The 25,163-nt window shown below is 34.7% G+C and overlaps 4 protein-coding genes across 4 annotated transcripts; 2 read left to right on the plus strand and 2 right to left on the minus strand.

The window, feature by feature from the left end:
* Positions 1 to 1,230: 1,230 nt before the first annotated feature.
* LOC133690159 (GTP-binding nuclear protein Ran-3-like) lies at positions 1,231 to 3,790 on the minus strand. Its single transcript, XM_062110374.1, has 8 exons — positions 3,548 to 3,790; positions 3,346 to 3,415; positions 2,914 to 2,970; positions 2,716 to 2,833; positions 2,229 to 2,318; positions 1,978 to 2,157; positions 1,803 to 1,880; positions 1,231 to 1,588 (listed from the first exon to the last, which is right to left on the minus strand). Exons 1-8 carry the CDS (start codon positions 3,548 to 3,550, stop codon positions 1,519 to 1,521), a joined length of 666 nt encoding a protein of 221 aa, XP_061966358.1. The 5' UTR covers positions 3,551 to 3,790; the 3' UTR covers positions 1,231 to 1,518.
* Positions 3,791 to 5,010: 1,220 nt separating this feature from the next.
* On the plus strand, positions 5,011 to 7,432 carry LOC133690062 (GTP-binding nuclear protein Ran-3). The gene is made up of 8 exons (XM_062110212.1): positions 5,011 to 5,211; positions 5,313 to 5,382; positions 5,597 to 5,653; positions 5,754 to 5,871; positions 6,346 to 6,435; positions 6,531 to 6,710; positions 6,802 to 6,879; positions 7,200 to 7,432. Exons 1-8 carry the CDS (start codon positions 5,209 to 5,211, stop codon positions 7,267 to 7,269), a joined length of 666 nt encoding a protein of 221 aa, XP_061966196.1. The 5' UTR covers positions 5,011 to 5,208; the 3' UTR covers positions 7,270 to 7,432.
* Positions 7,433 to 9,900: 2,468 nt separating this feature from the next.
* On the plus strand, positions 9,901 to 12,310 carry LOC133690291 (coatomer subunit beta'-3-like). Its single transcript, XM_062110531.1, has 10 exons — positions 9,901 to 10,068; positions 10,231 to 10,251; positions 10,339 to 10,400; positions 10,483 to 10,537; positions 10,657 to 10,693; positions 10,879 to 11,204; positions 11,282 to 11,413; positions 11,518 to 11,666; positions 11,765 to 11,833; positions 11,988 to 12,310. The coding sequence occupies exons 1-10, from the start codon at positions 10,066 to 10,068 to the stop codon at positions 12,058 to 12,060; spliced, it is 927 nt and encodes a 308-aa protein (XP_061966515.1). The 5' UTR covers positions 9,901 to 10,065; the 3' UTR covers positions 12,061 to 12,310.
* A 3,445-nt stretch (positions 12,311 to 15,755) lies between these two features.
* On the minus strand, positions 15,756 to 19,115 carry LOC133690145 (BIIDXI-like protein At5g11420). Its single transcript, XM_062110357.1, has 3 exons — positions 18,962 to 19,115; positions 17,189 to 17,686; positions 15,756 to 16,569 (listed from the first exon to the last, which is right to left on the minus strand). The coding sequence occupies exons 1-3, from the start codon at positions 19,032 to 19,034 to the stop codon at positions 16,043 to 16,045; spliced, it is 1,098 nt and encodes a 365-aa protein (XP_061966341.1). The 5' UTR covers positions 19,035 to 19,115; the 3' UTR covers positions 15,756 to 16,042.
* Between the last annotated feature and the right edge of the window lie 6,048 nt (positions 19,116 to 25,163).

Raw genomic sequence — 25,163 nt, forward strand, 5'->3', positions numbered from 1 at the left:
GGAATATTGGGGATGTTAGGACGTCCACGAGTATTCCAGGTCCATCCACAAGCATTCTATGTCCGTCCATAAGCTGAGGTGATATTAGTTCTCCTCACACATGCACGGATGTTATAGACCTGTCCTCTAGTTGAATGAGTTGGGGCGATGCTTTCGACTCTTCCACGAGTTGTGATGATTATTAAAAATAATTACATAATAATTATGAATAGATATATAATTAGTTTAATTTTAATAAAATGTTATGTTTTGTTAATCGCCAGTTTAATTTATTATTTATGATTGAAGATGTTATGTGCTTTTTATACGAATTGTGTTTTGATGCTGAAAAACTGATTATTTGAATTGTACAAATTATATTTTTTTGGCAGGAAGTTAATGACAGAAAAAATTGTTCCAGGATGTCTCTTAGTCGAGTCATAGATAATATTTACGACTCGAGTATTGCAATTGACATTTGACATTTACAACTCGTGAATCACGGATAATGAATGTGTCTTGCATGTTGGAGATGCTAAGCGTGCTCTATCCCTAAATATTTTTTCACTACTTTTTTTTTTTTACTATGCTAAATTTATCCTGCCTTTTCTTTTTGTGCACAAACACATGTTCTTTTGCTGCTTACAATCTCATTAACTAGCCAATTTGATTTAATACATAAATTTTGTTCAAAACATGGATTCCTTCTGGTGTGCTTTGGGCAGTTTATGTTTTATAGATGTGGTATTGTCAGTCTTAGAGAGGAGTCGTCAGTTGGCTGCTCGTAATTTTGTGTAAGAAATACGAATTTACTTGCAAGGATGGGAGTGATTGATCAGCTGTCAAGTCTTTAAACATGCAAATCATCTTGTTCATGCAGAGGAGGTCTAATGAATTCTCGGTATTTGACTCTGAGACTTCTTTGAATCGTTGAGATCCTAGACATTGGTTTCTATATTTGGTTGAAATGAGATTGCATGCTGAAATAGCGACAGCTTGCAAGAACGACGTTGAGCTGTTCCAGTGACCTACCGGCAGTGTATGCCATGGAACAACAATCGGCGGCAGTTACAAGGATTTTATTTCACGGAGGAGCGTCTGGGAACATTCATTGCAGGATAATCTTCTTGCCCTAAATTATTCAACGGAGCATCTGGATTACTTTAACAGCATGTCTAGCCGATAATCAGATGAATCTAGGAAACCATGAAACAATCACCCTCGCATGCAAATAATTGAAAATGCCATAAATGGGATCAACACAACACTGGTCGATTAAGATATAAACCAACACTAATAAAATCCTACAGAAATTGACACAAAACTGTAGGTATGCGAGGGAAGAAGAACCAAATCATGGCAATACCCTCAAAATGATGAAACAGACAACGGAAAACAAACAGGTCAATAATAAACCTAGAACCATTCAGTTTACACACGTTCATGTCAAAGGACATAAATCCACATCCCCAAGGCCATATACTATTAAAGCCTCTCAATCCACCAGCAGCCACAAAACCCACGACCTCCATCAACACTTTAATCGAATACATCATCATCATCATCTGGAAGAGGTTGACTAACTGCAGCTGCAAGCTCAGCCTCGTGCCTGTCAAAATTAACAGCAGCGGGATGGTTAAAGATAACTACTTTCAGAAACCTTTTTTTTTATAAAAAAAATCGCAAACATTTACACCCATATATAGGAGACAACGGACAAAAAAAAGGCTCTGAAATAATCTGAGTTTCTTTCATATGCCAGTCACCAGAAAGAGGAATCGACAGGAGAGGGAGAGCTAATTCTTAAAGACCACAATACTTACTGTGCCTGTGCTGCAAGATCAATTGTAACTTCCGGAGGAGCCAGGGCAGGAGACTCGACAAAATGCAAATTGGGATCCCTGCAGTCATAAAACCAATTCAGATAGGTATTTTATTCTGATAGATATGGTCAGGAGAAATCAGGCATTTGAATTGAAATAACAGTGATCCTTTTACCCAGCAAGCTTTCTGGCAAGGTACAGGAAGGGCTTCTCAAAGTTGTAATTGCTCTTTGCTGAAATTTCATAGTACTGCAAGTTCTTCTTACGGTGGAAAGTGACCTGCTTTGCCTTCACCTGCCTGTTCTTCACATCAACCTTGTTTCCACAAAGAACAATAGGAATGTTCTCACAAACCCTGAAAACATTCAATCAGTCTCAAAGACAAATGAGTAAGCCAAATATGTCATAACAAGGGATTACACACACCGGCAAAGATCCCGATGCCATGTAGGGACATTCTTATATGTCAAACGAGCAGTAACATCAAACATGATGATCGCACACTGTCCATGGATGCTGCATAAGAAACAAAAAATTGTCATTCACTAAACCATTTCAAATTGTTTTGTACAGATAACATTAGAAGATCAAACATCATACAAAGGCCAACTTAGACCGGCTAAAACACATCCCACCCCAGTAATTGAAATGACACCCCCAATTGCTTGGATATACTCATGCAATAAATCTCCTAATAAAATTAAGTACAAAACACCAGGTTCTAATTATTTGAGAACAGACAATAATATTCTGTTGGTAAAACACTTACCATAAGTTCTATAATCAAACCATTAAAGTGCTGATAAGTCTATAACTAACCCAAGAAAATTACGAATGCAAGGCATGATCTAAAACAACATAAAAATCATATAAAGAATCATCCTTAAATCAAACAGCAGCCACAAATACTTACTAATATCCATCTCTGAGACCACCAAACTTCTCTTGACCAGCGGTATCCCAGCAATAGAATCTAATTTTTCCACAGTTGGTGAAGAAATCCAAAGGATGAACTTCCACACCAATAGTTGCTGCATTCACCAAAAATACACAAACAAATCAATAACTTCCACACCACAAAACCAACTAATTAAAAAAATACGAGACTTACGCTCATATTTCTTCTCGAACTCGCCAGTAAGATGCCTTTTCACAAATGTTGTTTTCCCTGCAATGTGCAAACACCCAGAAGCCAAAAATCAATAACACTGATTTTAATTAAAAAATAAAAATAAAATTAACACCCCAAATCCAAAACTCTGCCAAAATAAACATGGTTTTTCCTATATTTTTCAAATACCCAAATGCCAAAAATCCAAACCCCAAATCTTCTTATACAGATAAATCTTATCTTCTATGCATTTAAAAGAATACCCAGTAGCTGAAAAACAAAACCCATTTTTTTTTTTATATAAAAAATATCAAAACCCAAACCCAAGCAACACTAAAAATAAACAGAAAACACAGAACCCAGATAAAAAAAATTTCAAAAATATTAAAATCATAAAAAAACGACAGATTTAACCAAAACAGATGCACATACCTGTGCCACCATCACCAACAATAACAAGCTTGAAGCTTGGATAATCAACAGTTTGCTGATTCGGCAAAGCCTACATTAATAAACAAAAACAAACAGAAAACAACCAAAAATCATCTAAAGGAAAATAAAGATTAAGTCTTGAGATTATTACAGCAAACAGATTAAAAGGAAGAAATCAATACATGAAGAAGATATTGCATACCATTTGATTTTAAGATTTAAATTCAATTTCGAATTGGTAGAGAGAGCTTCTACTGCTTGGGATTTGAATTTTTGAGGGCTTGTGAGGGATGAAGGGGTTTATAAAGAGGAGGTTTAAGGAGCGTGAGAGACCAAAGATGTAAAGAGTGGGAAGATCTGGGACGTTGGTGGTTGCCGACCTGTGTGTTGGACGGTAAGATCGATGGCGTAGGTGGTGTGTGTAGTAGGGGATCTATACTTGGCTTAAATCTGACGCGAAACGCTGAACCTCGAGTTTGGTTCCGCTTCACATCAACGCGGTCAAATAGAGTTTGATGGTGGCGTAGTGGTAAGAGCTTGGGACTAAGAGGTTTGTTCCCTCTTAGGTCTCAGGTTCAAACCCTATGGCTGCTCATATGATGGCCACTGGAGGCTTACATGGTCGTTAATTTCAGGGCCCGTGGAATTAGTCGAGGTGCGCGCAAGCTGGTCCGGACACCCACGATAATTAAAAAAAAAAAAAAAAGAGTTTGATTGTACGCTCAACCCATAAGGAACGGTCCACTGTTTTTTTTAGCAGTGGGTTACATGGTTGTTTAGAGGGAGTGTTTGTTAGTGTGAAATTTGACTTCCTTTTTTTTTTTTTTAATTTTTTTAACTTTTACTTTTCAAAGTTGTTTTTAAATTGCTATTTATCTGACAAAAAATTAAATTGATATTTTTAAAATTTGTTTTTATGATATTAATATACTAATATTAAAAGTAAATTTTTTAAAAAAATACTATTTTAATACATTTTCAATACAATAACATTTTTGAAGAGCATCATTGACTACTCGTATTAATTATTTTGCTGTTTTTTAAATTGTTTTTTTTAATGAATCAAATTAATGTTTTTTAAGTATTTTTTAATTATTTTGATGTAATGATGTTAAAAATAAAAAATTGTAAAAAATTATAGTAATATATTTTTAATTATAAAGTATTTAGTAAAAAATATCATGTATTACATTAACATAGTAAATCATAATTACAAGACATGACAATGACATGGGGATCCCATATGGCATAAGATTAGGATCTTCGAACAGTTTTTTGTTTCTGAAAAACAAGAAAGTCCAAAATGACATGGTTTTGTTAAAAAAAAAAGCTTTTTCCACAAACTTGACTTATGTTTGACCCCGGGTCATAGAGTTGACCCAGATAGGATTAGTCATGACGTAATCGGGTTTGGCATAGCAGAACCTAGCCAGGTTTACTATATGATTTTTCCTTTCTATTTCTAGGCCTTTTACATGTACTCACAAATCGGCCCAAGGAATTTAAAGCCCAATCTGGACACACTTACCATAATCCAATACACCACGCACGATGAGGTGATCTCCCCTAAATCTGACGGCCTAGATTCGTGCGTTAGATTTAAGCCACCTGAACAAGTTTGAAATTAGAAACCCTCCTAGCTTCTATCCTCTACACACACGGCAAACATCATGAAAATATCTACCCTCCACGTAACCAGGTCTACAACCATCAACGTCACAGATCTGCCAACCCCTGCACCTCATCGCACAAGATCTCCATAAAACCTCTCTTTATAAAACCCTACGAAGAACAGTCTTGCAAATCCCCCTCCTTCTCGACGCCTCAATAAAAAAGCTTTGCTGTTTTGAAAAATTAAACAAAATGGTGAGTCTTTAAGGTTTTTTTTAATTAGATCTACATTGCAACCTCTTGTTTTCTTGTTGATTGTGTACTGATATTTTGTACTGGATTTTTGTTAATTTTAGGCTTTGCCAAATCAGCAAACTGTTGATTATCCAAGCTTCAAGCTTGTAATTGTCGGTGATGGTGGTACAGGTATGTGTAAATATTTTTATTGCGAGGCTCTGTTGGGTTAAATCCGTGTTGTTTTTTGGTTTTGTGTTGATCTTCAGTGATTTTCTTTGGCATTTGGAGTTTTGATCCTATTTGAAATATTGATTTTTAGTGATGTTTGGAATTTGGGGTTTTGATTTTTTTGATGTAAAACATGGGTTTTGATTTTTAGCTTCTGGGTGGCTGTGAATTGTAGGGAAAACCACATTCGTTAAGAGGCATCTTACCGGAGAGTTTGAGAAGAAATATGAGCGTAAGTTAGAATATATTTTGTTTGTTGTTGCTGAATGATCTTATGTTTTAGTTCCTGATGTTTTATGTGATTGATTGACTTGTGTTTGTAATGGATGCAGCAACTATTGGTGTGGAAGTTCATCCTTTGGATTTCTTCACCAACTGTGGAAAAATTAGATTCTATTGCTGGGATACAGCTGGTCAAGAGAAGTTTGGTGGTCTCAGAGATGGATATTAGTAAGTTTTTGTGTCTGATGTTTGTTTTAAGGATGATTTTCATACTAATTGTATGCATGTTGTTTTGGATCATTCCTGGCGTTTCAATTTTTTTTTCTTAGTTGTCGGGTCACTAGCACTTGAATGGCTTAATGATAGATGTGTTCAGTGTTACTGACAGGATTTTGCACACGCTCATAATTAGAACCTAGTGTTCTGTATGCTTCATTTTATCGTGAGATTTATTGCATGAATATATGTAAGCAACCATCTCAGTTGTTGGGGTGGATACCAGCATGATGCTGGATTTCTTTCTTTTCCAGTTCTTTTTTCAAGTGCTGATGATAATTACATGTGTGTGTGTACCTCTGGGATTATGGATTTTAGCAATCTTTGTTGGCCCTGTCCTGTATTGCTTGTTTCTCTGATGTTTTCTTTGTACGAAAGCAACTTGAAGTGATTTTACTGAATGACAGTTTTTGGTTTCCTATGCAGCATCCATGGACAGTGTGCCATCATTATGTTCGATGTTACTGCACGATTGACATATAAGAATGTCCCTACATGGCATAGGGATCTTTGCAGGTGTGTTGATTTCTTTGTTCTGATCTATTGAATTGAATTCTTTTTGCCAAGCTGACTCAATATATTTTGATTATCTCCTGTTGCCTGCTCTTCAGGGTCTGCGAAAACATTCCTATTGTTCTCTGTGGAAACAAGGTGGACGTAAAGAACAGGCAGGTGAAGGCAAAGCAGGTTACTTTTCACAGGAAGAAGAACTTGCAATACTATGAGATTTCAGCTAAGAGCAATTACAATTTTGAGAAGCCATTTTTGTACCTTGCCAGAAAACTTGCTGGGTAAAGGATCATCATCATGCCAATCTGAATGCCTTTACCCTTTTGTAATTTTTGTTTAGTGATAATGATTGGGGTTGTTTTGTGACTCTAGGGATCCTAACTTGCATTTTGTTGAGACTCCAGCCTTGGCTCCCCCAGAAGTGCCTATTGACCTTGCAGCACAGGCACAGTAAGTGTACAATGTCATTTATTTAGCTCTCCTTTGCCATTCTGTTACTTTCTTTTACTCCATAGATATTCACAAATCTGCATGTACATTATTATGTGCATTGTTTATACAAAAACACAAAGGAAAAGAATTTCTCAGGTTTCATAAAAATGAACCTTACATATTATACAATCAATGTGTTTGTGTTTATCAAGTATTACAAGAGGCTGGTTTGATTTTTTATTTTATAAACTTGATACAGCAAATCATCCATGTTTATTTGTATACATACCATCGGTTTGGTTTTTGATCTTTGTTCTTGCTGCTGGTAATTTTAACAGGCACGAGGCTGAGCTTGCTGCTGCTGCTAGTCAACCTCTTCCAGATGACGATGATGACGCATTTGAGTAAAGAATATTAGGGGGTGTTGTCATTGATGGAGTGAGAGGCTTTTGATTATATGATTTTGAGGATATAGATATTTATATCCTTTGACATGTACGAGTATAAACTGGATGATTTCAGGTTTATTACTGACCTGTTTGTTTGAGTTGCTCATATCATCATTCTGCCAGGAGTGTCTTGCCTTGTTTATTCCATCCTTCATACATACATACAGTTTTATGCTACTTATCGATGTCTGCAGGATGCTACTAGTGTTTCTATCTGTCCTTAATTTGTCATCCCAGTGCTGATTAGCGATTATAATTATGGCTTTTCTTATTGTGGTGGTTCCTCTATTCCGGTGTGAATTAACACCAGCGTGTAAGCTATTATAATAAACGTCAACCTGGTGCCGCTAGGGGTGACTCTGGGTGTTCTGTGACTGCTCTTTCATATGAATATGAAACAAGTTGTTTCTGCCATGGTACAAGTAGCAGCATGGATGAGTAATTGCTTAACGTATTACATCTTTTATCTTGTTTAATTCCTGCAAGTTGCAGCCGCAGTTGATCTGTATTGAGAGTGTTTGACAGTGTAGTTGCTTTTCAAATAGTTTTTTGTGTTAAAATACATGTTAATGATGTTTTTTTATTTTTTAAAAATTATTTTTAACATTAATACATCAAAATATCTAAAAACATTAAAAACATATTAATTTAAAGTTAATAAAAAAATAAAAAAATTTTAAATTTTATCAAAAATGTTTTTGAAATGTAAAAACAAACGCATCCTCTGTCACACTATAATTGAGCAGGGGTGGTCCTCTGTCACACTATAATTGAGGATCGAATATACTTATCAGGCCAGGCCTGCTACGAATATGCCAGCTGTTTTTCTAAAGGAGAAAAGTATATCTGGATTCATAAAAAATGATGAAAATATATCTTTATTTTTAAAAATTATTTTTCAACTCCTCTCTCTTAATCTAGTTCTTCACTAATATTCATATGATTTGTCTGTGCATGAACTCCGGATGCGGTCTCGATGCAAAAAGTGAGGGAATCTATTAAAAATATTTAAATTCCCAATCAAACAAAGCTTCGGATATCCGAGAGTAAGTGGCAGGACAGACATAATGGCAAACAAACATTTTCAAAGGATAAAAACGTTAGCGAGGGAATCCTGAACCGAATCAAAGATAGTAGAAAGGGGCTGCTTCAAGTTTCTACTATTGAAGACAAAACGTATAAACTTTACCTAGTTTCTTGTTGGAAAACCTAGGACGAATCGCAAACAACATCATAGAATGCAAAACGCCCATGCTCTCCTAAGATCCTTCAGGCTACTCGCCAGCCAAAAATAAAGCAAGTACACTACAGTCAACCGAGCTAGCTAGCTAGCTTGGGGATAAAAAATTAATGTCATCTCCTCTATTTTTCCTGTCCAGACAGAACACTTGCAATTCTATGAAAATGGGTTCATTCTTCAGGAATCGTAGTCTCCTCGAGCTGGTGCATCCTGGAGGGTTTGCTGAGATTCGTAAGAAATCAATACCTGCTGCCGAGGTCAGAAAAAGAATCCAAGACATTTCATTACGCGTCCAAATTTCCATGGATAGTGATTCGTCCTGAGGCTATTTTGAAGCCTGCAAATGTCTTCTTCGTTATTCCATACCATACTGTTTAGCATTTAGTACAAAGAATAAATCCCAGATACCTGCCTCACTACTGCAGCAACAAGATCATTTAATTTATTCCATGTTATTGCGAGAAACAATCTCCTCCCATTTCTCGTGAGAGTAGATTGCAAGTTTGAAGATGAAGTTGCCTGGGCTTTTTTCAAATCTAGGCATACTAAACAACTCAGGCTAGGTCCCCACGCTTAGGTTTTTTTGTCTATTGATCTTTTTTTTATCTCTTTGTTTTTTCTTCCATGTTATGATGGGATTTAATCATTGACTGATGGGTTTTTATTGAATTTTTTTGTTGGTTGTTTTTCTTTTAACAAATCTCTCTAATGTTTTTTTTTAATAGAATTTGATTTAATCTTTGTTTAGTTTACTAATAAAATTTCAACATTTAGTTTACTGATTTAATTCTTGTATTCAATCACTTTTTTATATGATCAATATCTCATCCTCCATTGTTTTACTTTAATCTTTAGTTATTATTAATATTTTTTCTGTGTTTGTTAACACAAATAATTCTTGATTTGTTTAATTAAATACATGTTTTTTTAATTTACAATTAGTATTTTTTATGAAAAAAAAATTCAAAATTTATTTTCTTATATTAAAAAAACTATTCATACAGCCCGTGACACAGTAAAGCTGATATAAATGCCAAGTCATGACAAACCGTACACAACATTTGAAGTCAAAGGGCATTTACTCTAATAAATATCGTATTCTATTCTATAGTCAACCTGATCATTTCCAGGTCGTCTTCTAAATCGCCTCCCCTTCTGGAACACGAATTTTCCACGTCGTGTCTAATTAAGCTGACAAATCACAGTGGCATTGAAACTCAATCATAGCCGTCAACTCTTTTACATGAAAACAATCAATGGCAAAGGGCATAGCAGATGACAACACGAGAAGAATCGCCCCAAGGTCCAATTTAACTTATGTGTTGAATGGTTGGCTTAAGCATTTAATTTCCTTAACTGCGAAGGATCCCCAGGTATACATATATGGAGCAGCTTCCCTCTCTTCTCTATCATTCCAACTATCAAGCAGATTTCTCTCCAAGCCATTGCCGTCTTTAGCCCATATCAACTGTGAAAGAAAGAAAGAAAGAAAGAAAGAAAGAAAGAAAGAAAGAAATGGTGAGTTGAGTTGTAGTTGGTCCCTCAACGTGTATTTTATCAGGAAATAATATACATTATGTTTTAAACGAGTTTAAATCCCATCACTCTTCTTCTACCTTTTCTTTTTATACTAATTGTGTTATTCCTGGCTTGGCATGCATCCCATCGGGTATTGGACAGGCTCTGAAATTGACCATTGAGGTACTTGAGAGTAATTACTTGCTTCACAAAGATTTTACCTGTGTGTCAAACCTACCATTAATTTGTTGAGTATGTTTCTTGGTACAGCAAGAATTTTCACAATTATCTGAAAGGGTGAAATCTCTTGATCTACATCCAACACGACCATGGTAACCAGAATCTCCTTTGCAACTTGGTATTTGTGTGCTAAGTCGAAATATGATTGACACCCACATATATTTCTCTACGCAGGATTCTAACAAGCTTGTATTCAGGAACTGTGTGCATTTGGAACTACCAGACACAGGTTAGGCCTAGCTATTATTATATTCTTGTTCCTCTTTTGTAAGACTGTTTCCTTGTTCTTGTTCGTTGAATCCCTACATTAATTACTGATTAACTTGGAACTTGCATGATTGATTCTAGACCATGGAGAAGTCTTTTAAGGTCACAGAATCACCAGGTAAATATCAATACCTTGTACTGCTATAATTAATACATGACTTCTACAAGTTAAGATTAAGATTAGCTTGGTGGTGCGTAAATAGGATGTCGTGAGCACATTCTGATACCTTGAACAAGCTTTTCAAGTTTCCGACGGATCATTCTGGAATTCATCTTCGAATGGATGTTTTTTTTTTCTTGCAGTGAGGTCAGCAAAGTTTATTGCAAGAAAGCAATGGATTGTAACTGGATCGGATGACAGATTCATCCGCGTATACAATTATGAAACAACGGAGTTGGTCAAAGAGTTTGAGGCACACAGCGATTACATTAGGGGTGTGCTTGTCCACCCTACCCTGCCATGTGTGCTCTCGTCTTCCGATGACATGCTTATAAATATGTGGAATTGGGAGAAGGGATGGGAGTGCGCTCAGACCTTTGAAGGACATTCACATTATGTAATGCAAGTCGTGTTCAATCCAAAAGATACCAGCATCTTTGCAAGTGCATCACTTGATGCCACCGTGAAGGTATTTATGGCCTCGATTTTTCAAGCTGATTTCCGTGCAAAAAGTTGTTCTTCTGATTTCTTAATTAATTCTTGCAGATTTGGAATCTTAATTCTCCTACTCCTGTTGCTACACTAAATGGTCATTCCAAAGGCGTAAATTGTATCGATTTCTTCATGGGTGGTGACAAACTATATCTATTGACTGGTTCTGATGATTTTACTGCCAAGGTTAGCCAGCCAGCCAGCAATTTCTTTTTCCCAACATGCCGTGAATTGTATCTGTTAATTTTGTGGCTCATATTTTGCATGCCTTTCTTGTATAATGCAATCAGGTGTGGGACTATGAAACAAAAAGTTGTGTCCACACACTAGAAGGTCATACCCACAACATCACTTCATGCTGTGTTCATCCACGGCTTCCCATCATAATCACTACTTCCGAGGATAATACTATACGTCTATGGGATGCAACAACTTACCGGTAAATTCCTGTTTCACCAGTTCTTCCCAGATTATAAGTAAAATATAACTGAACTCAACCTGTTTAGCTCTTTAATTCTCCATGATTCCATGCTTCAGACACGAGAACACATTGGATTATGGTCTTCAAAGAGTTTGGGCTGTTGGATGCAAGCAAGAGTCATGCCAGTAAGTTTCTTTATCAAAGTTCTGCTCGTTTTCATGTAAACTTTGTAGTAGATGAATTGTTCACATGTTGAGGTGGTCAAGACTACTCTGTTTTCTTAAATTCTCTTATTATGTTTTCACGGCAAAAAGTTAATTCCATCTTTTTATCTATCAGAGTTGCATTTGGTTGTGACAATGGAACCACTATGCTCAAAGTAGCTGTTGCAGACGCAGGGCCAACACAGTGAAACCTCAAATTCATGAGATGACGAGGACTAACGTCATCGATCTTCCACAACTGATACTATATAGTGTTTTGGGGGAATAAAATCGTCGATCTTCTGAGTGGAAGAGAAGATCAGGATAATGTTAGCTGCTATTATAGTCTTTTCGCTTGCCCTCCTACATTTCCCATGATAATGGCTTGTACTGTACTGCATAGTCTCCTAGCTATCGTAATATATATGTTTGCCAAGACAATAAATTTTTATTTCTAAAGGCAGCTGTATGTTTGCCCCCTTTTTTAAGGAAAAAAGAATCCCAGAATCACATTCACAGCTCCTTTTACGCGCGCGCACATAACAATGGAAGCAAAACAAAGGTAGGGAAAAAGAGCCCTGCGAGATCCTCCAAAAGGATATGAAGGCAACCAGCCGGAGGTTGCGGGAAGAAAACAGTGCCCATATCCAGCTCCAAGGCGTGGTTGGCAGCCAATCTGCGCATCTGTTAGCTTCTCTAAAAACATGGTTAACAAAGGTTAACAAATTGACGAATAATATGTATTGCGGGCCACGTAGAGCCATTGCCCATTTGAGAACCAAACACAAAATCAACTGCCATTGTTTCTGAGTACCATTCGAATACTTTAAAAACCAATTTGTACCATACTATCAAGCAAGCTTACATGTCAAGTTCAAGCAATCTGTACCATTTAAAATCACCGTTGTATATAAGGCTGTGTTTGTTTGCAGCGTACAGCGTACCTCGCAAACAGACGTGAACTCTGTTGTAAAAAACTAAAATATAAAGAACAGACTAATGTTTATGAATTGAGAAAAAAAAAACAAAGAACAAAATCTTAACAGTTGAAAGAACAAGGAGCAGAAAATATCTCAGTTGGTTACTGTCATCCCCAATGTTTTATTTATAGAAGGAAACAAACATTACAGAAAAATAAAACACTAAAAAAACATACCAGCTATGTTCTCCTTTATCAAAGGAGTTGTATAACAAGCTAGTCTAATCTTAGATAAGCTTAAATAAATGAATTGAAAGAAACATCCTAATCTAGATAATGCTATCAGCTAACAGATAGATAGCAATGCAGTTGATTACTACAAAGTAATCATGTTCCAGCTTTGGTACCAAACTTCAACACTCCTCCTTGGTTCCAAAGCTACACATTCCAATTCTTCCTCTCTGATCTTTAAACTTGTTTCCTGTTTCTAGTTCAACTGCTGCTTTGAATTTAACAAACTCAGCAAACACATAAGATTTTGATTTTAAAAAGTAAATCCAGCAGAATCTACTATAATCATCAACAAATAGAATACAATACTTTGAACCATTCAATGATTCATTATGCAATGGCCCACACACATCTGTGTGTACAGGCTGGAGTTTTGACAGTGCTTTGAATGCATTGTCAAGAAAAACAACTCTAGTTTGTTTTCCTAACTGATAGGCTTCACAAATACTCTTTTGTTCCTGTATATCTGGTAAACCGTGAGTCATCTGTATGTCAGCTATTCTCTTTAAAGTTGCATAATTGAAGTGTCCCAACCTTTTATGCCAAAGAATAGATTCATTGTTCTCATAGGTATTGGCACTCAAACATACTTCCTTCCAGTTAACATTAAAACTTCGGTTCATCATTTTTGCAGAAAGTAAAAGTACTCCATTTTTATCTTTAATGTCACACACTCCATCATTAAAGACTATTGAATAACCAGATTCAATTAATTGTCCTACACTAACTAGATTCTGATTGATCTTAGGCACATAAAGAACATTTTTAAGAGTTTTTGTACCTGACAAAGTTTCTACTTCAATTGCTCCTTTTCCTTCAACCTTCACAAAGTCTCCATTGCCAATTTTGACTTTAGATAGGTAGCTTTTATCCAAGTCTCTAAATAAGCTTAAGTCTGTTGTTATATGGTTAGTGCAGCCGCTATCAATGAGCCATGATGAGTCCTTTGGCTCTGTTGAATTACACATGTCCTGAATTGTGACCATGAATAAAAGATCTTCTTTCATTTCTGAACAATCGGCTACTTGAGCTTGTTGTTCAGTTTCTGTTTTCTTTTTGCAAAATCTTTGGATGTGCCCAAATTGCTTGCAGTTTCGGCATTGAGCATTCTTGAGCCAACACCAGGCTTCAAGATGATTAGTTTTCTGACAGTATTTGCAAGCAGGAAAATGCTCTTTCTTCTCTTCCCCCCTCATGAAGCTGTTATTGATGTTCTGTTGCCAGTTAGCAGATTTCCAGCTTCTCCCTTTTTCTCTTTTTCCTTCTTGATTATTTCTGAAAATGTTCTTAGCCCGACTCTTATCCTTGTAAACTGCTACAAGAGCTCCTTCACTTGATCCTTCTTGTCTATATGCTTGCCTTTGCTCCACAGCTTGCAATGCATTTACCAGTTCTTGTAGGCTCATTTCAGAGAAATCTTTAGAATCTTCTAAAGAGCAAATTTTATGCTCAAATTTTTCTGGTAGACTTACCAGAACTTTCTCTACAATTCTTGAATCTGGAAAATCTTCTCCTAAAAGTCTCACTTGATTCACAAGTTTCGAAATTTGAGAAGAGAAGTCTTTGATAGTATCGGTTTCTCTCATCTTCAGACCTTCAAACTGCCTTCTAAGATTTAAAACTTGCATCTTCCTTGACTTCTCATCACCATGAAATTCTGCTTTTAATTTATCCCATGTTTCTTTGGCAGATTTACAAGCCATAATCCTTGTGAAGATTTCTTCACTCACAACATTATGAAGACAGGTAAGAGCTTTAAATCGCTTTGCCTTTTCTTCATTGAAAAATTTCATCTGTGCAATTGTAGGATTGTCTCCTAGTAGAGTGGGTCGCCTATCACTCTCCACTATCTCCCACAAGTCAAAAGTTTTGAGATATGTTTCCATTTTTACAGCCCATACACCATAATTATGCCCTGTGAACACTGGTGTTTTTGCTGGAAAATTTGCAGAATCCATTGCTTAGAAAAAAAACTCACTTAATCTCTCGTGTTTCACTCACAAACCCTTCAAAGCAGAAAGCTTTGATTTAACCTTACTATTCTCTCGTGTTTTCACTCACAAACCCTTCAAAGATCAGAGGAGCTCTGATACCAATTGTTGTAAAAAACTAAAATATAAAGAACAAACTAATGTTTATGAACTAAGAAAAAAAAACAAAGAACAAAGTCTTAATAGTTGAAAGAACAAGGAGCAGAAAATATCTCAGTTGGTTACTGTCATCCCCAATGTTTTATTTATAGAAGGAAACAAACATTACAGAAAAATAAAACACTAAAAAACCGTACCAGCCATGTTTTCCTTAATCAAAGGAGTTGTATAACAAGCTAGTCTAATTCTAGATAAGCTTAAACAAATGAATTGAAAGAAACATCCTAATCTAGATAATGCTATCAGCTAATAGATAGATAGCAATGCAGTTAATTACTATAAAGTAATCTTGTTTTAGCTTTGGTACATCAACTACAAAGTAATCTTGTTTTAGCTTTGGTACCAAACTTCAACAAACTCCCGCTTCATTGTAACCTCGAGAATTCCTGCATTCCATCAATGTATTTGCAACATCAACTTATCCTTGGGCCAATTGAATGTGTTGTGTGTTATTATGATATAGTGTGATCCATTTCAAATCAGCAGCCCATAATATACCTTAGGGTGATCTTTTTCGTTGGACTTCTAATCTACAAAAATAAAATAGTTCAAAAATAGAAACTTTCTTTCATTTATTTTGCTAAAAATAGTACACAGCCCCACTTTCATAAAATCACAATACTACTATGAACTACCCTGGTATTAGTAATTATATACTCTCTTATTTTTCTTGATATATCGTGTTAAAAACCCACTCTTGAAACCCTTGCTTGCTTCTCTTATATAACAACAATAATGATACATAGTATAACCCCGAAGGCGAAATTCACACATCCAAAGTCCAAACCATCGAATAATCTTGCTTTATACCCTTAATTAGCTTCTAATGATTCATGTTCCACGGAGACTCAACAGCTTCACATCATCGACAACAGGTCCGCATAGAGAAGAAAAGTCATCACTCCTCATGGTGTAAAATGTGCTGTAGAACATTATTCTTGTTCTGCTAGAAGCAGCAACAAATTTAAGCACTGCTCGCTTAAACCCACCTTTGCCCTTGGATTCATAAGGAACTTTGAGTGTGTCCTTGCCGGCGAACGCCTCGACAACCATTGACCCTTCACATGAATTGCTCGCATCTCCTACTGCAAATGAGAGGGTATAGGTTTTGCCGATTATGGTACGGACTACCTGTGCAATGGCACTCTCTTTGCCTGCTACAAGTTCTATGGCACGCCGTCCTTGTGGCACCGAAAAATGTTCTACATCAATGAATTTAACTGCTTTAAGGGATTCAACCATCCAGCCAGGGAGGGGAGAGTGCTTATCTTCAATGTTGGGTGGGATCAGGACACCCCAGGATGTGTTAGGTAACAAATATGGACCTTCTTCGAAACCCCCATTCTTCATTAGGTTCTCTGCAGAATTTAGAATGAAAATACAGGTTGTTAACATTAAGTCAACATTTTGGTGTTTATAGCAGGAATCAGTGACTAATAGCGATGCTGGAGTAACGATTTAAAGTTCAAACAGAAAGGAACAGCTGCAATGGGACCAGGCATCAAGTAGTCATGAATGCTAGGCTCAGCATAGGTGAAGTTGCAGGCTGCAACTTCAGCATATTAAAGTCTCAAATCCATTGAGCCGATAGCTAATTACCTCTAGGATTCCATCATTGTTAAAACTAGAAGGCTTGATCAAACCAGTTAAACACTTGCCATACTCGTCCCCTTGTGAAAAGGACTGGAAAATAAATGGTACCTAATTGCTATTCTTTCGAGGTCAGTCCATGAATATTGTGAGGCAACTGGGGAAGACAGTCCATGAGTGCCCTGCTGCTTGCTCCACAGGGGCTAAATACCAAGATGATAGTCTCTCGACAGTGTCCTCAAGGTCTCTGTGAGGTACATAATTCAACGAGGACTCAATAACTTCACATCGTCAACTTCTCCTATATTTGTTTTCTCCTTCCTTGATGATCCATGCCTAGCTAGCTACACATAAGTTTAATGCAAATAAAATATGTAAAGAACTTACTATTTGTTGGTCTAGGAGGATATAAAGCTTTAATGGCCACTGAATCAATGAGCGGGCCGCAAGCAGGATCTTCTTCAACTCCTGGATTGTGAACAACAAGCTCAACGATATCAAGCAAGGCTTTAAATGCCCAAGCATACGAGTCCCATCCATTGCTACTGTACATTGTTTGCATTGGTAGAACGCCCCACTCTGGAGAAATCGATATGTTCAATTCTTCCTCTTGAGCACAGGTTCTAGCTGCGCTAAATGTGATGGAATAATACATTCCCTTTGTAACATTTAGAACTTGCTTGATTGATGCCTCATTTCCAAGCCGGACTGCATAGGCTCCCTCTGGTACTACCAGCAACATGTCCCCTTGTTTTTGACCTGCTTTGATGTACTCGACGAAGCCGGAAATTTCCCATTTTGGTAATGCATAGCGTCCGATCATCTCTGTTCCTTTCAACTCCGATGGCTTCGGGCCAACCTCGAAGTTCCCATTTTCTACCAGTCCTGGCATTATGTAATTAGAAAAATTGAGATTTTAAGCAAATTTATTGTCCAAACCTTAAAGACTACGAAATCATGTTCATTTACAAAATAGATGGCAAATCATTAAAAAACATCATTGTTTTAGCACAACGATGAACGAGAGAAATGGTGATCTGCGCCCAATACCTAATTAAAGTACTAATTAGGGGTGCTTAAAATCTATATATATATATGAAAATTATTACCTAACAAATGATGATTTTGTTAGATACAAGATTCTATATATCACCCAACCATCCGGGGTGCTTTAAAGCATGCTCAAATGTACAATTATTACTGTGGTTTAGCTTAATAGGTTAATTTGGAACCACTAATTTAAGCCACATCTAAAGAAATCAATTTAGAGTTGACTTAGTCGAAACCTATGAACTTTTCTAAAATAATATTGTTTTATTTTTTATTAAATTAAAATCCATCATTGAATGAAATTTACAACTTTGTACATGAAATCTTTAAAAACATGAAATGCTAGAAAGAAATAAAAGGAGGGAAGAGGGAAAAAAGTGAATAAAAAATATTTTGGTGATGAGAAGTGACATGTTATTATGCTAAAAGTACGTAGCAAGCTGGTCTGATAAGGTATATATCCCATCTACTAATATCGAGATCGAATTTAAGGATCATGTGCCTCACTGGCTCTGTCTGGAAAGCCAGCCATGAAGTGGGTCCATTCCTTCTGCTTCTACAGCAGATGGGCTAGAGGCTAGAGGCTAGAGGCTAGAGGCTAGAGGATAGGTTGATGCAGGCAAATTACGCTGCAAAATCAAACCAAATCCACTTTCATCTTTTAAATCTAATTGATTGCCACTGTCCTATAGGAACACCATCACCGGTGCACGATTCCAAATCTCCAGATTTTGCTGTGAAGGAACCTTGTGGCTATGCGATTTGTAAGGTGAAGAATGGTGAAAAAAAAGTAATTGGTACTGATCAAGGACTGCTTCACCTTGAAGAACATCACAAATATATGCATATCCACCATGGACAAAGTATTTTTTGATCCCTGATGATCTTACAGTTCACCTCCTATATATATAGGCATAGATAGCAGCAAACAAGGTGCAAAATATGGCTGTGAGAGACCAAGCTAGTAAGCCCTGAGCTTTATGCACACTAAACTTTGCCAACTATATGGTGATTAGCAACGGGCACCAACATGCTTTGAACGAGCTAGTTATTGACCAAACCAATTGAATGCAACAAAATCAAGGGACAGACATGGATTTTAAAGCTTACCATCTTTGATAGAAAAGGCAAAGTGGCAAGTGGCTAACAGTAGCACCGACAATGGAAGCATGGCTCCTCTCATTTTGAGTCTTTTACAATTTCTTGTCCGGAGGATAGGAGGAGGAGGAGGAGGAGGAGGCGTATAATGCAAAGGAAGGAGAGAGCACGAGCTTATATGCATGTTGTGAACTAAAAAAGCCCTTTGGGTTTCCTTGAAATAACAAATATTGACACTATGATGGTGTCTACACGTGGCAATATTTTCTAATGACGAGATGTGATCACGAAGGCAAAATCTTGATGCGTCTTTTGGTAGAAGTTGAAGACAAATGTCGTTCGTGGTCACATGGTTCCATTCCCCATTGCTTGTGCAAACCATGCATGGCCTAGACATTTCGTGCCTTTAGCTAGATATTGTTGTTAGAGGGTATCTTCGTCTTCTGGTCATATATCTTGTGAATTAGATAACTATAATATATTTTTGTTTTTTTAGTTTAATGTTGAGGTCCGAGCTAGTTTGTGTACATCTCGACTAATTTCACAGACCCTGAAGTTAACGACCATGTAAGCCTCCAGTAACCATCATATGAGTAATCATAGGGTTCGAACCTGAGACCATAAAAAAAAAAAAACATCTTGGTCCCAAACTCTTACCAATAGGCCACCACCTAAATGGTTTAGAATAATTTTTTTTTTTTAATTTGGAGCATAGTTTACAAACCTAGCGTGACTTGATGTGTTATTTTAGTAAATAGTTTATGTCAAGTTTGATATATATTAAATTATCTAGAAATTGATGTAATTAAATCTGAATAATTTGATGATTGAATTTATAAAATTAAAAAAATCAAAACAGTATTGTTTTGAAAAAAATAATAAATATACTAGTGTTCAAGGATAATAAACTCGATAATTAATTTTAGAGAAATTAATTTTTGATGCAGCTTTATAAATTTTAATAATTAATACAGGGCTGGATATTTAAAGGCCATGCAGTTTGTAATTTAATTTAATTAGTTGGTCAAATGTGATCAAAATACATATCTTTTATTTGAATATTTAAGCATACCCTGATATCCTCATTAATTAATACTCAATTTATAATTAAGAACAATCATACGATAACATGCATGTAATCGGTTAGGAAACATCGAAAATTAATGAACTGAGTTTGCTATTAATCAGATAATTAAACAAACAATAATTAGCCTTTGTTTGTCCATACAGAAGAATCTTTTAGTATTTATAATTAGCAAATCATGTGCTCTGTGTCGAGGTTAATTGCTAGGGTTGCTTGTTTCCTAAAAGCTCTTGCTATTTGGTTGCATCCAATTAATTAAAAGTAGTTGAAGATTTTGGTATCGTGCATTTGTGATTTGCTAGAAAAATTAACCTTTAAATTTAATAGATGATTTTTTTCTCTTTTTTTTCCCTGACCCGATGTCTAAACCAATCCGGGCTAAAAAAAAATAAAAAATAAATTAATCTGATTTAGCTTGTAATTCAGTCAATCGGGTGAAACTCGGTTAAAAATCCTTTAATTTTTTTACAAAAAAAATTCTTGTCAAAATAACATTGTTTTAATGTTAAAATTTTTTATTATTATTAACCTGGACTGAGTTGTCTTTCCACTTGAGTTTAATAAGTTTGATTTTTTTTAGAGAAATTTCGCATATTGAAACATAATATATCTCACGAGTCTAATGAAAAAACAAATTATTTATTGTATGGTTGAAAATTAGTGAGGATTATATTTTTCTTACTCTAAATAATTAATATGAAATATGAGTGATGATGATTAAGGAGGAAGTAAACAGGCGCAAATCCTCTCCCCTTATTTTATTGTATTCTTAATTGCTTCTTGGGAACCGATCATGCGTATCCTTATTTTTTGTGTTTGACATAATTGCAAATTAATACTTAGTTCATGATTGGTAATGTGGGCGTGAAATATTTTTTAAGAGTATTTTTTTAATTAGAAATACAATAAAATAATATTTTTTAATTTTAATATTAATATATTAAGATTTAAAAAAAATACTTCAAAAAATTAATAATTTTTTATAAAAAAATAATTTAAAAATAAATTCAACGACAAAAACAACACAGACTCATCCAAGCCTTCCCCGGTTTCTTTAACTCTTCTTATTCTTCTTCTTCTTAATTAAATCAAATGTCTCCCTTATTCTTAAGAAACAAGACAAGTTTTGTTTGTGTCAGCTTTTTTCTATAAATTATTTTTAATTGCAATATATTAAAATAATTTAAAAATATCAAAAAAATATTAATTTGAAGTAAAAAAATAAAAAAATTTAAATTTTTTCAAAAACACTTTTAAAACATAAAAATAAATACTTAAAAACATGTTAGTGTGCAAGAAATAGAACTTCAATTTGAATTACTCAATATTTATGAGCACCCTTTGTGAATCCTATAATTTTCCGATTATCAAAAGCAATTTCATTTTTGAAGTGAGTAATCTGAATTTTTTTATAATTGAGTATATATGTTGAAATTAATTTATTGTTTTAAAATGGATATATGGATTCTCGAAATAGTAACAATCAAGTCAAGTTTAAGGAAGTGACATGCATGCATGATTTAAAAATATTATTGACATGTCATTAAAGAGATGAGATATATAGCAACTAAGATATAAATGTTAAATCATGACGTCATAAATTAGTGATGATCGATGAGACGCCAATGATATTAATTCAATGATATTAATAGAAACTCTAAATTAAGGGTGGGTGTTTCTCAATTTATATATTTTTAAGTGGAAAAAAATAATTTTTAAAATTGGGGTGATTTGGTTTTTTTATATTGACTTATTGGTTATTGAAATATTGTTTGAGAGTATATATATATATATATATATATATATATATATATATATATATATATATATATATATATATACAAAGTAAAAATACGTTTTTATTCTCAAAGTCAATAGAACGTAGAGTTGTTGACCAAGAGTTTCTTGACTTTTCATAAGTTTCTTAACAATAAAAATACTTTTTTATCCCAAAGATTAAAAAAATATTGGGTTGCTAGACAAGGGTTTTTTTGGTTTTTTCATTATTCATGTGCATCAGAAAGCATGTATTTAACCTTTGAAATTCGCAATAATTTTCATTTTGTTACAAAAAATTATTTTTTTCATTTTTAGTTTATAAGTTAGGAAAAAGAAAGAGAAACTCTCAAACAAATAGAAAGGAAAAATTTATTAGTTGTCCTGATTCTGACAACTAAAATTATAAAACTTGGTAACACTAGGTTCTATTTGATTACAAAAGTTCAATGATTATAGATTTTTCACTAAACATAAATGGATAGGCATGTAGGATTTGGTTTTAATTTTTAAGATTTGATTGATTTTTTGAAGTCATTTTAAGTTGTTTTGAGGGTTGTTAGGCGGATTATATTTGTTTTTATGGTGTTGTGAAGGTGAGAATTGATTTTCAATTTAAAAAACAATAACCCTTGATTTTCCAAGCACCAAAATGGTAAGTGGATTCTCAACTTGCCACAAGCAATCAACAAGTCACTTGTTTTTTTTTTTTTAATAAAAGGCGAGTGAAATGTCGTCTGTTTGTATCGTCCACCTTTAAAAAAAAATATGAAAGAGGTGAGACGGCATGTCCTAGGCCCATGTTTTTGGGCTTTTCTTTAGGCGTAGACCCACGCGAGATGTTTGGCTTTTATTATAACATTGATATTTTGTTAGTTATTGTTTTTAATTTTACTATTTAATATATAATTGATTTTGAATTGTTTTTTATATTTTTTATTATATAATCAAATAAATAAATGTTACTAAAATCAGTGAGGTCCGTGACTCAAGTAATAGATTTGGTGAACCAACTCGGGTTATTTGGATCTATTCAAAATGTCATTATATAATTAATGTTTTAAAATCTCATCTTGATTTTTTAAAAAAAGCCAAACTAAGCTCTTTTTTTTTATCATTTAGTTTTTTTATTCTTTAATTTTTTAAAAAAATTAATCAAGTCAACTAATTCATTCCAAATCAATTTCCACACTATTTTATTTGATGTTTGAGCTAGAGAGATCGAGTCTGGTGCTGAATCGGTTTCGTAACAATACCACTGAATTTTCTGCGACCAAGATATTATTTCTTCACATTAAAATCTGGCTATACCCACGACACAGCGCAGGAAGTAACCTACCTATCATCTCTGAAATCAACAGAAACCCTGCCCATCAATACATAATGCCCTAAGCACAGAAAAGGACCAAAACCCCCCTACGCTACAAACAAATTGGTGAAGCAGTGGTGATGGCAAGATCATGTCAAGGAAGTGAGAGAAACATGCCATGAGGGAAGTGGGTCAGATGAGCAGGAGATGGAGGGACCTAGAAGGAGGAGGGGGCATCGGGCAAGGGAGATACAGTACGGATTCTGAAAATCCCAGCTGACCTAATCCAAAATTGGAAGAGAAGAAGTCGTGGCTTGTTGCGGGCTTTCATGAAGAAGAAGAGGCATGTGGGCCTCAATGGCTTCCAGGAAAATAATACATCTCAACCTCATCTATCCCTTGATCATCGTCGTCATGTGGACGACCGTGCTCAGGCCGGGTATCGAGGGACCTCTGTCCTCTACCATTTTGGAATTTCTTTATTTATTGTCCAGAATTCAGATCTATATATGCCCTAGCCATTTGGCTGTTCAAGTGCTGGTTTGGATATCAGGAATTAAACAACAAAGGACTGTCCCAATAACTCCTAGTTCTTCATTTTTTTTCCTTCCAAAACCTACTGTATCCTCCAGTGATTCTGCCAAGTTATTTGTAATTTTGCAGAAGGCTTCTTGTGTAGCAGTATGTGTCCTCATATATATATATATATATATAGGCATGGCTAGTATGGTGGGCGTGGGGGTGGGTGTGTGATGTAGCTGTGGAATGCTCAAATTTGGAGATGGCAGGGAAAAATGATCTTCCCCATCGCGAGGCATGGCCCTCGTCTTTGAATGCAAAGCAAAGTTGTGTCATTATCTCACTAATGCTTCTTCACGTGCACTGTCTTGTTTTATAGAAGATCTAGATACTTTGAATCGTCTTTCGCACCGAGTTAGATTTTTTAATAAATAAAAAGAATTCTATATGATAAGTTTTTTTTACATGTTTTTGTAATTAAAAAAACTCTAAATAAAAATTAAAAAGTTTATATGTATAATCAAATTAATCAAGAATTATATATGTTAATAAAAAAAACTATAAACGATAACTAGAAAAAATTAAAAGAGATATGAATCAAAATATTTAATCTCGCAAAACAGGACATTTACTTCGTTATGTTTGCTAAATTTATTTATTAAAATAATTCTAATTATAAATTTGTTTATTAATAAACTCATCATGGTCTCAAAAAATAAAATAAAAAACTGTCATAAAACTTTTTTAAAAAAAAACTTACCATGATCAAATATGTTTTTATCAGGAATTTGAAAGCAAAACAACCCCTAATATGAGTTATCCTCATAAAAAAAAACAATTTGACACCATCTTCAACTATTTTGGTTATCAAAATTGATGTCATTAGAGATTTTATTTTTTCTCTCTAGAACCGAATTCTAGCAACTTTCTTCCACACCTCTCTCACATCATGGGTCAAAAAATAAAGTTCAAGAATAAAATTGATTTTTTCCTTTAATCTTGGGAATTGAAAGGACCCAATATTTATAACTTGTAAAAGTATTAGGACTACAATAAATATTTTATCCAAACTTTTCAAAGCTATCCATTTACTACTTGTTTTTGTATTTAAATCGTCTGTTTTTCAATTCCACCCTCCCCCAATTAAATTGACTTATAATTCCATCTAAGAAGGGCTTCCCTTCTTTGTGTTGAAAAGTGCTTTGTCGAGATGGATTTTAGTGCCGCCAAAGGATTAGAAATCCTATTGAAAGTTCTTTCTTTCTTTATTTATATATATAATTAGTTGTGTGTCAATTTTTTTTTAAAAAATTATACATCCAAGCTTTTTTGAATATAAATTGAAAAGCTCATATGTGTGTGTGTGTATATATATATATTTAAATAAATTTAGAATTATGTATGTTAATAAATTAAAAAAATTAATAATAACTAAAAATAAAATTGAATAAATTGAGAGACAAGTATAAATCAAGATATTTAATCTTACAAAATGAGATGTTTATCTAGTTGTATTTACTTAATTT

Source organism: Populus nigra, chromosome 3 (assembly GCF_951802175.1).
Source record: "Populus nigra chromosome 3, ddPopNigr1.1, whole genome shotgun sequence".
Taxonomy (NCBI): Eukaryota; Viridiplantae; Streptophyta; class Magnoliopsida; order Malpighiales; family Salicaceae; genus Populus; species Populus nigra.

Excerpts from the sequence above, each read along its gene's own strand:
- LOC133690062 (XM_062110212.1), top strand. Across the intron at positions 5,654-5,753 it reads GTTTGAGAAGAAATATGAGC|CAACTATTGGTGTGGAAGTT; the intron begins GTAAGTTAGAAT and ends TAATGGATGCAG. Across the intron at positions 6,711-6,801 it reads CTTGCCAGAAAACTTGCTGG|GGATCCTAACTTGCATTTTG; the intron begins GTAAAGGATCAT and ends TTGTGACTCTAG.
- LOC133690159 (XM_062110374.1), bottom strand. Across the intron at positions 1,881-1,977 it reads CTTGCCAGAAAGCTTGCTGG|GGATCCCAATTTGCATTTTG; the intron begins GTAAAAGGATCA and ends TTATGACTGCAG. Across the intron at positions 1,589-1,802 it reads GATCTTGCAGCACAGGCACA|GCACGAGGCTGAGCTTGCAG; the intron begins GTAAGTATTGTG and ends TAATTTTGACAG.
- LOC133690145 (XM_062110357.1), bottom strand. The coding sequence starts at position 19,034 with ATGAGAGGAGCCATGCTTCCATTGTCGGTGCTACTGTTAGCCACTTGC. Across the intron at positions 17,687-18,961 it reads TGCCTTTTCTATCAAAGATG|GACTGGTAGAAAATGGGAAC; the intron begins GTAAGCTTTAAA and ends ACATAATGCCAG. Across the intron at positions 16,570-17,188 it reads TCCTCCTAGACCAACAAATA|AGAACCTAATGAAGAATGGG; the intron begins GTAAGTTCTTTA and ends TAAATTCTGCAG.
- LOC133690291 (XM_062110531.1), top strand. Across the intron at positions 10,252-10,338 it reads CTCTGAAATTGACCATTGAG|CAAGAATTTTCACAATTATC; the intron begins GTACTTGAGAGT and ends TTCTTGGTACAG. Across the intron at positions 10,401-10,482 it reads CTACATCCAACACGACCATG|GATTCTAACAAGCTTGTATT; the intron begins GTAACCAGAATC and ends TTCTCTACGCAG.